This window comes from Pterocles gutturalis, unplaced genomic scaffold (genome assembly GCF_000699245.1).
Source record: "Pterocles gutturalis isolate BGI_N339 unplaced genomic scaffold, ASM69924v1 scaffold20049, whole genome shotgun sequence".
NCBI classification, from domain to species: Eukaryota; Metazoa; Chordata; class Aves; order Pterocliformes; family Pteroclidae; genus Pterocles; species Pterocles gutturalis.
The window spans coordinates 776-12,332 of NW_010136239.1; the positions used below are offsets into that span (position 1 = coordinate 776).

The window sequence follows — 11,557 nt, forward strand, 5'->3', positions numbered from 1 at the left end:
GAATGGGTCAATGATCAGATGTACCTGCACATAAGCACTCCTGGAAGAAAAAATTAGCAGCTGTGCTGGCTAGAAATTAAATTTTATTTTTAATAGATGAGTATGAAGGCGTATACACTAAGGTACTTTATACACTAAGGTACTCATCTAGCCAGGGAACAGGAGCTGTACTGGGAATGTGCACAGCTGATCTTATTTCACCAGTGAGCCTACAGAAGAAACACCGCCAGGGATTATTTGATCATCAATCAATAAGGTCATCCGTGGAAAAAAAAAAAAAGGTTGCGTAGATATTCATCATGTACTTCCAAATAAATACATTAAAGGAAATTGCAGTCTGCCTGCTGAGATTCATGGAGCTGGGAACAGCTTGCATCTGTGACGTACATTTAATTATTACGATTTACTGTGGGGGGGGGAAAAAAAACCCAAAAAACCAAAACCACCAAACAAAACCACAAAATAAAGAAAGAAACCCCCTACAGCACATACCACAACTGTTTATACAGACTCACAAAGCTGTCAGCATGAGCAGCACACACCACTGAAGCCAACAGGTCTATGTCTACTGCCACCAGCAGAAGGCCTGCTCCAAGGTCTGTAGGGAATTTGAAACCAGTTTTTCGGGGTCTGGCCTATTCCTGGCCATTAATAAAAGCTTAAGTCATCCAGATGTCATCACCTCAAGCCACACAGCAGTTCCATCTCAGATGAGGGGCTGTTACCACCACCACTGCGGATGGTGCAAGTATGGAGACATCTCCTCCATCATCTCCTCGGCTTCCACAGGCACCTCCTTCATGAGACATCCTCACCACCCTTCACTTACCCTGGCCTGCTGCAGGATGGCTTGGGCTTGGGCCTCCTGGGCTGAAACGAGAGGTCCTTTGGAGCCAGCATCTCCTCCTCCACCAAAGCGGAACTGATGGGAGCAAGATGGAGAAAGCAGGTCACAGGGTTGCTGTCCCTCCACCCTCACACCAGCCTCCTAAAGAGCTCTGTTCAGCTTGACTGAACCAACCCCATCCCTGTCCTTCCAGACCACCCTGGTAACCACAGGGCTCTCGGGTCACCCAGCTCATGGGCACAAACCATTTCCCATGTCCACACCCGCACAGCAAATTCTGCCAAAGCAGCGCACGATAAGAGGGACTGTAGGCTCTGAACTGTAAGGACCTCGCACACCGCTGTTTAAAACTAAACGCAAAGTTCTCCCAGGGCTGATATTCCCCGTGAGGGTGCTGTTGGCCACAAGACCCCCGGAGACGGTGTCGTACCCCCAGGTCACTCGGCCATAGCTGCCTGCTTGCCCCAGGAGAAGAGATGCATTTCCCAAGTGTGGCAGGGTGCTTCAAGGAACAGACTTCAGCCTCTTGTTCAAGCCAGGGTCCTTCAGCACACAAAGGATTTTTAAAAACCCCAAGCACTGATGTTTTATTTTCCCAAACTTGAGCAGGAAGGTGTTTAATGTTTTCTTCCACCTCTTTTCCCAACAGCTACAAGGCCACTTCCCAGGACACACACCCCTCTCCTGACTTATTGTGTGTGTCTTTGGGGTTTTGCAAGAAGGACTCTCTGGGCTGCAGAACATTCTTGGACGGCTCGTTCACCTCTGTTTCACCTCTGCATTTTGCTCGGTTGGCGCTAGGTATATGACCACACGAACTTGGCAAGCGGATTCAAAGAGATGCAATTTATAGACCTACGGTTGGTTACCGTAGGGGCCAACAAACGTATTGTAATGGCCAGCTGAGCTCTGTGTTGAGCAGTTGGCCCAGGATGTCCCAGGCACCCTGCCAGTAACCTGCACACGTGTCACCCTACCATTTGGAGCCCGTACACGAGCGCTGCGGTCTTGCACTAAACGGTACCTAACCGCTTATTTTCAGCAGCTGGTTTCCTCAGAGTGTTCTCACATCAAAGCAGACACAAAATATAACCATTCCTTTAGCATCCCAGGACAAAGAAGGCTGTCTCGGTACTTGCTAGCTTCATCTAGGGGAAAAAACAATGCACCGTAACCACTGGTCAAGAGACTGGTTATTTCAGGTGCTTACAATTTTGGCACCTGCTTTGAAGAGCTGTTAGAGGTTCCTCACTGTAGGAGGAAGGGTTCTTCCCCTAAATTGGGCCCTTGGAGGTGTCTTAAGTTGCTTCTTCATCCCTCCAACATGATGCCCAAACTGAAGCACTTGAGCTTATTCATTACTTCTGGAAATTTTAACCTACTCGCCCTGTGCTTTCGACCAGTGAAGAAGTACCAGTGCTCTACAAAAGATCAATTTACAAGGAGGATCATCTGGATCTATCTTTTATACACAGAAAAACGTATCCTTGGTGTAAAAGAGATGCGGGACTTTCACAAGGACAAGCAGCAGCAAAGCCAAGAAGCTCAACTCATTTAAATGCTTTTTTAGTTACACTTGTACTTACAGGCAACATAAGCATTGTCCCTGGTGGTCCTGGTAAACCATCTGCTCCTGGAAGGCCTGGACGGCCAGGTGGTCCCTAAGGGAGAAGAAATGAGAAGAAATAAACTTCTATAGCATCATTTAAATCATGTCCATATGTAAATAATTGTGGTGGTAAAAGCATATCATGATACAAAAAGCTCCCTGTCTCGACAGACAGGCATTGACCACGTAGGCATCCCAATGCTATCACAAATTTAGTGGAAGCACATCTGTAAGCACACAGGATTTTTCTCAGTAATTCCCTCTTCTTACATCCTGGCGCCCATGTTTCCAGAGTCTGCCATATGCAACTTTTGAGTGAGCAGTAAAAGTCTCTGCAGTGTTCCAGCTCAATGGAATCAATGTTTCATTGGGTCTGTTAAAACCTATTAAAAAAGTATAGAGGACTTCATAACTCAGGTCAGTGAAACAGAAACGTGGAAAGAGAAATACATTTCTGTACATGTTCGGTCATCTGGGTCATTTCATTTTTCTCTCTTCTATCATTTTTTTTTTTGTCCTATGAGGCTACTTCCATCTCCAATGGAGTGATCCTGTCAGCGGCTGTAAATCAGCAAAACTCTGAGGATCTCAATGGAACTGTGCTGGTTAACATCAGTTGAATATGTTTAACTTGTACTAAAGAAACGAGTACGCAGTAAAAGATCTATCGATGAAGCTATAAATAATCAAATACAGCCAATTTTCCTAGGACAGCCCATAGGAACTCCCAGTTGTGTACTTGGCAAAAGGTTTAAAGCAACCCAAATGTTCACATCCATCCAGCAATCCTACATGCAAATGGGGATGACATCCAACTGCTCCACGCGCATGTATAATTGCAATTTTCACAGCAGCTTAAGGAGCTGAAAGGAAAAGTGGATTGATCACATCCCAGGGAAGCCAAGAGGAGCCCTGGTGCTCATCTCACAGCAGGACAGACGGGACTGCCTGGGCAACTGCTCAGGCTTGAGGACTTGGACACTCCCCTACTTAGTAAACACCAAGAATAAATCCATCTGTGGAGAACCAAAGCTCTTGTAAGGGCAAGCAACAAGCATCTATGGTAGTTCCACTCTCTTCAACTTGCCCGAAGCCCTCCAGACCATGCAGACACCAAACAAAAGTAAAAATAAAACCCTGCCAGCAATCACAGATGGACATGCTGCAGGGACAGAGAAGAGCCTGACTTTGCCCCAGAAAGTTGGATGCTCACCCCACAAAGGAGGTGGGTAGAGGTGGGAAAGGAAGGAGGAAAGGAGAAATAGGTCACAAAGACACTAAAAATCTGAACACATAATAAATGTTATTTGATGTGTTAATCTTTGCCTCACTGCCTTCCAGCAAGATCTTGGCACATCTCTTTGTTCCCTCTTCTTCCATCCCCTCTATGCCCTGTTCAACTTAACATTTCCCTCATCATCTCCCTCTTAAACAAGAACCCAAAACACCCAAGCCAAAGTTTCAAGCACTGAATGAGAGCCCAGCGCCAGGGTGGGGGTGAAGCTGCCGTGGCTCCACCCTGCCCCATCGCATCGCTCCGGCCAGGCTGTGCCCGGACCAGCACCACAATGACAGGGCAGAGCAACGCCGTGGCCGAGGAGCCGAGGGCTGCACCGCAACCAGCCTGGAATAACAACGCTGCTCCCAGCGCTGCACCAGACAGCACTGCAGCCACTGATTTAGCAAGAAAAAAAAAAAAAAAAGAAACCAAACCCAAAACAAAACAAGCCAGCAGCTCCCTCAGCGCCGAAGGGAGACTGCATAACACACCAGCCCATCCATTTTTCAAGACAAGCTCATGATGTTACATTCGTGCTGTTTACTTAGTCTGGCCGACACCGGAGTCCCTGACTCCGCTGATGAGGTACAGAGGACAGTCCCATCTGTTGGAGCAGAAGTACAATAAATAATTTAGGCCAGACTCATTTTATATAACAAACGTTCTTCCCTCTCTCTCTTCTTCAACCCCAGTCCTGCATAGGATGGGTCAGGAATGAGCTTGTTTATCTCTCTGTGTGTACCCTGCCTGACAAACGTTGATGCAATGTTTTTATACATAAACGCCTCTTTTTATTTCAGGTTGGGTGTGTGAGGTCTTCTCCTTGTGGGGTGGAGCAGTGGGGGGCCCGTGGCACGCAGGAAAATCAAACCCCTGAAGCGCTTTGCAAATTTAAATTCATGAATGCCTTAAAGGAACGCCGCGTGCCAGGCTCTCAGCTGGTGTAAATCTGTGTCACTCATTATGTAAATAGAGATTTGCTGATATATAGCAGCCAGGGATGGGGACTTCAGCTTTCATTTGGTGCAGTGCTCTCAAACGCCACGCTGAGTGCAAACACTAATGCAATATTTCAAGGGAATGTTTGAACCAAAACCTCGGCGTGTCAGTGCTCGGGCTCCTCGAGAAGCAAAGTGTTGCCCAGCAGCCTGCAGCATCGACCCTCAAAATTTGCTTTAAGCGTCTCTTTCTAGGATTATTTTTGTGCCATTTTCAGTCCCAGTCAGAGAATTACACAACAGAAGATCTTTTGTGCGATATTTGGGGTCTTCTAGGTGAGGCACTGCTTGCCATTTGAGGGAAAAAAGAGCTCCCTGGAAACACGGAGCCTTTCAGAACCCCAATAAGATGTTTAGGGACCTGTTACACTTCTGAGATGCAAAACTGTCCTCAGTGGGAATAAATCTATCTGGACATAACAACTGCATGGTCTTGGAAGATGTGACTATTGCTTTGTCACCAGCGTTCCCCCTGAAGCAGGATGCTCAAGCCCAGAGCACCTGGACACCCCAGATTCCCACCACACACAGCGGCCGTTTGCTCTAATGCTGCAGCTCATCTCCTCCAAAGGAGAACATTTTCCCACTTTCTTCATTCCAGCCCAGAATACCCATGCAGTAGCTCTCTGGTCTCCTAAATGCCATATTTCCTTCTTCCCACTGCTCGGAGAAATCTAAGTCATCCTAAACCGCCCTCCTCCCCGCTCAGTCCTCCGAAACCTCCCACCAACAGGCTGCTCTGCAGCTTTGCCGGTGACGCAAGCTCTTCTTCGCGTTGTAAAACAACCGGGATAAATGAACAAACTGCCATGATGAATAAAACAGAGCTAAATGAGTGTTGGCCAATATTAACATAACTGAATATTGTTGGTATATTAATTCAGTGCACCTGCCTGATTGCAAACAAAAAGTCTTTCTCTCAGATGCAGGCAGAGGAAATGTTCCTCGCTGCACACATAGAAGCGTCATGTAAATTCATGAGCTATGCGCAGGGTTAATAATAAACAAATTAAAAGAGGAGATGCTCTAATTGAAAAGGAGTCTTTTAATACAGTTGCAGTTCCTGGCTCTGCAAGTTCATCACTTCTCCATGCACAATATGCTGTATTACATTCTGTCCTGGACGCTCAGAAAAGCAGGATGTGCCGTCTGGGCTAGGAAACAAATCACTCCGTGACTGCAGGGCGTGGAGCAGCATCAGCGGGGACAGCGTGTCTGCTGCGCATCGGCTTTGCACGGCCCTTCAGGAGGAGCCTGGCCAGCAAATATCTGCATCTGCCTGGACAAATGGCAGAGAGACCACCTCGTCAGCAGGGTCAGCATCCATCCTGCCAGGCAAATGAGCTTGGAGGAAGAGGAGAAAGCTGGGCAACACGTAGGACCCGTGCAGGATGAAGCCACAGGGCTCTTTTGACTAATTCTAGACCTCTGGAAGCCACTGAACCCTGCCCAGCTTGCCCATTCTCAATGAAGCCTGACACTGAAGGATGCTGAGCCCTCCCTTGCTGCAGTAGTCCAGGAGCTGTCTCAAGGGTTAAGCCAACCTGCGCGGTGGCCCTGGCTCCCAGCCACGCAGCTGCTTATCGACTTTCTGAGCTCTCAGGCACCGATCGATGGAGCAGAGTCAGGGCCTCTCGTTCTCAATCATGTCACAACCACGAGCAACATTATTACTGTTCCATCAAAAAACAATAAATACAGCAGGAGCGTGAATGAGGTGGGGTCTTTGCTGCAGCGCTCCGGGGGATTGCGGGAGTGTAGTAGCTGGTAGACCCCAGCCAAGTCCCTGGGGACCAACAAGGCATCAAAGAGCCTTAATTAAAAAAAACCAAACCACAAACCAGCACCCAGGTTGGGACATTCACACATCGCAATAGCACAACACCCCTTATCTACCCAAACCTCCTCATTTGAACTTGGTCATTGGCTTATCCCACCTTGTCTGGGCAAAATTCAACCAAAATCTGCCAGAAGCCCTATGAACACAAAAGAGCCTGGGTCACCCCAGCTTATCCTTCCCAGGCACCCAGGAGGCAAGCAGATTTCGTTCCCCATCTGGAAACCAGCTGGGGGATCAGTGGAGGATGCTGCGATGCACGTGAGACTGCTGTGGATAGCGGGCTGCCTTATCTGCTGGAAAAGCGTGCTCAGGATGTCAGTGCTCGGATGAAGGAAACATCTGCTGATAAGCACTCCATTCCTCGGAAAGGTGCTTTGCATTCGCTGGGTGACAGCTCTGCCCCATCTCCTGTGATCCGTGTCACCGCTGCTCTCCTCCCTCCTGCGCTTTCCAGGAGCAACTCTGGGAAAAACAGACCTCCAACCAAGCCTGCCTTCAGAAACCCTCCTGTAGGCACATTTTTTGCCTTTTTTTGCCAACAGGACTGTCGGGATGCCTCAGGCTGCAACATGCCACAGGTGGAGGCTGGTGTAAGGGCTGCTGAGAGCCCCCATTCCCCAGATGAAACAGCAAGTGCACCAGAAGCTACTGTGAAAGCAGATTTGACTGCACTCAACATCAAGATGTGCCAAAGCACCGAAATGGTGTCAAGCTCCAAGCTCTGTTTGTTTTGCTCATGCAAACCCGCTGAAAACGATGGATTTACTCATGCGAGATGCATGCTGCTGGTACACACATCCCTGTGCTGATGCTCGGGCATTGCCCAAGATGGGAACTGCTCTTCTCCTGCCAGCACAGCCCTGGTGGCAGTGCTCCATCACCCAAACCTGCCTTGCTCAAGGGCACTGGGTGCACTCCTCTAGTTTCAGACCCAAACCAAGCTGCTCCAGCAGCTGAGGCGGATCCCACCTCAGCCTCTGTGCAAATCTGTGCTATGGTGAACCTTCCACTAGATGTCGAGGGCAAAATTCCCGCTGGGCGCAGGGCTGGGAGCAGCGTGCAGCCCAGTGAGCACGGTCCCCATCCCTGCTTGCCTGGTTGCCTGTGCCAGGGAGGGGGAATAGGCTTGAACTGGAGGCGAACAAAAGCAAATGAGGAGTGTATTGGTACAAGGGTCATTTCAGAGACTCAGATTGGGGTGTGAGAGGAGTGGGTTTTAATTGTCAGCATTGCCCAGCACACGGATTGCCCCTCCAATGGTGCTTGTGCACCTCTTACTGACCTGAGGCTCGAGTCCAGCGGCTCCCAAAACACAGGTCATTCCTCATCCCAGGTGAGGACTCAGCAGTAATGAATAAATACACAACTCTGAGCAACATGTGATGCTAAACTATGTGATTTGGGGTCACAACCCACAAAAGTGCTTGGGAGCCTCTGCCTTCGATGAGACACCTCCAAGCTGGAGGCTTCTGCTGGCAACAGTTTACAAAGCCCTGGCTGCTGGGGACAAAACTGATTTAAAGGAACATCAAAACCCAATACTGAAAACCTAAGTTACTGCATTGCTAAAGCACATAAATCAGGCTCTTGTGCTCGCTGGTACAGACCAATAATCCACCTACAGAAACGGCGAGTCTGCACAAAAGTCACCTTCCCACTGGGAGGGGTCTGGGACAAAACCAGTGTCGGGAAAGAGCCGCAGCAGGGATGCTGCCATGACCCTGGACCACCCTGAACCCAAACAAAACCAAACCCTCTCCCAGGACTCACACCACCAGCTGGAACGTGGAACCAGCATCACCGTTGAACTTCACTCTACTGTGCTACCAGCTATTCTGTGTGTTTGCTTATCCTGTCTTCCCAGTGCCACAGCCCAGTTCCTGCACTGGAATCAACAGCCATGAGCCAAAGGGTGCAAACAGAGAGCAGAGGGTTTGTCAACCTGGAAAAAACTGTTTAATGCATGTGACTAATGTGACTCTTCCCCAGCCCTTTGCCCCAGATGCAAACATCTGCCCTGTACCCTACGTAAGCTCCTTCGGGGCTGACTCGGAGAAGGTTGCTGTTTCAGGATGAGCAGTATTTTAGGGCTCGAGTGATATACCAACCTAGTACACACAAAACAACCCAAAGATTCAGCCAAAGAGGAGGAAAACACGGGTACTCACTCTCTCCCCAGGGTCACCCATTAAGCCCACAGGTCCAGTTGGTCCTGGAGGTCCTGGAAGGCCCTAGCATAGAAAAGACAGAAAAAACAAAAAGCCACTAAAGGAAAATGTGTTATTATTTGTAACATATTTGTACAATGAAGAGGAAAAGAATTAGAGCTTTCTGTTTATTTTTGCACCATAAAACCGACCCCGAAGCGCTCTGTACACATGCACGGCATATGGAAGCAATAGAGCCCAGGAACAGCTGTGTGCTGAGCCCTCCGCGTGCGCCCAGCATCCTGGAGCTGCGCGCATCCTTTGGTGCAAGGTGCAGACAAAGTGCTACTTACCGCTGGGCCTTCGGGACCAGGCGGGCCTTCCACCAGCATCCCCTAAGCAAGAGAAAGAGAGAAAAGTGATGAGCAAGGCACATCCTCAAAGTCACTTTGACTACAGGGCTGGAAAGCCCAGTGTTTTATCTGTTCTTCAATATTTCAGGTCTTGCAGCTCGGTCTCAGCATCCCACAGCTGAAGGGTTTCTACTCTCTGGATGACATCTCCTGTGTCCCCACTGCCAGAGGCACAAAAGGTGTTGCCCATTGAAAAGCCAAATATTCTCTATTTGAATCACTTCGCATGGCAAAACAGCCCTTTCTCCCCACACCAAACCCAACCTCACCCCAACACAGGGTCTTTGTCCTAAGCACAACCCTTCCCCCTTGGCTCGTGGCCAGGCGAAGGGCAAATCCTGGGGCATGGCAAGCCTTGGTGGTGCTGGAGGGGGAGAAGAGCTCCTCTCCAGGAAGAAGCTGTTTCTAGACCCAAGCAACTTTAAAAAAAAAGTTAATAATCAAATTGCAAGGGTTTTTTTTTTTTTTTTTTAAATTACTTTCCTAGCAGACTGCAGGCTGTGATTTACTCTGTGTACCTAGGAAATCACTGTGTGGGCAAAATGGTAGAATAATGTTATTCCCTTCCTTTTAATCTAAATATTTTGTCATAACTTTAAATCAGGTCTGTCGTACTCAGTAGAATGGAGCTGCTGCCTTTTTTTTCTTTTTTCCTTCCCCTCATGGGTATGTAAGAGGCAGGAAAGAAACCTCCCGATAAACCTGGGGAATGCTTTCCAGAAGGCAGCAGGATGATCTGTTGGGAAGAGCCCCACAGCGAGCTCTGCCCTTTTATCTCCGGACCAGTGGCCGTGCCCCCAGCAGCACCCAGCTCGAGCCAAACCAGTCCCAGCACTTGCCAGCTCATCAGTAGCAAACAGGGACTTTTCTCCCATGGGACAAAATCAGCCTGGAAAAAAAGCAGTTGGCTCATATGGGAGAAGCCCAGAGGGAGCAAGTGCTGGGACTGGGCTGGGGTCACCCTTGGCCGGTCTCCTGGGCTCAGGCTCTGGTGCTAGAAGCCTTGGCTGACCCCACGGCAGCCGCTACAGCAAACAGGGTTGAGCTGAACCAATCTGAGGTGTCTAGAGGAAAATCCAGGCTTTGATGCCCCAAAAGCCACAGTCTCTAAGCCCAGAGAAGCAAAAAAACAGAGTAAAACACGCTGCCGTGAACCCCCCCTGCTTCCCTCAGCGGGATGCATGGTTCTGCACTGCTAACGCATGGCCAGCACGATTTCCTGTCTTTCCCAGTGTCCATACTGCTCATTACCACCTCGTTAAAACCTGGTTTCCGCTTTCTTTGGATGCGTTAAGGGAAATTTTCTGCCGCTGTCATCACAGAAGCGCCTGTGCAGTCGTTCTTCACCAGTAAAGAATTTAGGTCACGGACTTCGCCCCGTGCCCGTTTCGACAGCAGTTTCCCTGTCTGCCGTGGAGACACTGCTCTCTTCTGGGTGGGAATTAGGGGTGAACCCCACACAACATGTCCCCCAGGACATCTGCCAAGCACTGGCTTCTCTTCAGACCCACGATGAGGAACCCCAGAGGTCCCAGCAAACCTTTCCCCCTATGGACACCCCAAGGTCCATCCCTGTTGAGACCAACGATGGCATGTTTTGGTGTGGCAAGCTCCAGAATAGAAATTAATAATTGTCTCCGGGCTGGTTCAGAGAGCCATGGCCCATGTGGGTCTTCCCAAGACATTTTTGGGTTGTTGGGTTCCAGCATAGCCATGGTCTGAGCATGCACAGCACCAAAGCTCTGCTTCCCATGGCTGGCTGCAGAGCCTCGGGATGCTCCCCCGCATGGGGAAAAAAAAATTAGCCAATTTGCAGTGCAAACATCCTTGGCATCTGCCCATATTTATCTGCTGGTTTATGTTGAGCTCCAGCTTTAGGGACATCTGGAGATTCTCCTCGGCAAAAAACCTCCACTGTTTATATGACTGCTCATCAACAGCAGCAACGGAAACATGGGAAGGTTTTGGGACTGGGACCCACGGGGAGATGCCACCGAGGGCCATCACCTTGGGGGGAGCAAGCAAACCATGGATTTGGGACTGTCCCAGGGGAAAAGAGGATGTTGCTTCCACTCAATCAACACCCACAAGCAAAGCTGATATCACTGAAACAGCCCCAAAACTGTCTGCAACACACCAAGGTGCCACGCAAAGGTTGGGCAAACCCTCCCCGAAGGCAGGTGAGAACACCAGGATCCCCCAGGAAGGCTTTGGGGAGGCAAAGGCAGCCTGGAGCTGGGATGCAGGGGGTCCCAGGCATCCCCGGCGCATCCCTGCTCGCCCTGCGCTGCCCGGCTGCCTCCAGCGAGCGTCAAAGAGCGTCAGCACAGAGCAAGGATTGAGGTCCGGCGGATTGAAGGAAAAGGAGAGAAAATCCAGCAGAATCCAAATTCTGTGTTTGGTTTTTATTCCCCTTCTGCTGCA

The 11,557-nt window shown here is 49.5% G+C and overlaps 1 protein-coding gene across 1 annotated transcript in view; it reads right to left on the reverse strand.

Annotated features, from left to right (window-relative positions):
- Positions 1–829: 829 nt before the first annotated feature.
- Positions 830–11,557, reverse strand: part of LOC104468195 (collagen alpha-1(V) chain-like) — a gene marked incomplete at its 3' end in the record, with an annotated part of 52,627 nt that continues 41,899 nt past the window's right edge. Inside the window, exons 9-12 of the mRNA XM_010082246.1 lie at positions 9,074–9,115; positions 8,742–8,804; positions 2,434–2,508; positions 830–922 (exon numbers count right to left, since the gene is read on the reverse strand). Coding sequence (XP_010080548.1) covers positions 830–922; positions 2,434–2,508; positions 8,742–8,804; positions 9,074–9,115 — 273 coding nt within the window. The remainder of the gene's footprint in view (positions 923–2,433; positions 2,509–8,741; positions 8,805–9,073; positions 9,116–11,557) is intronic.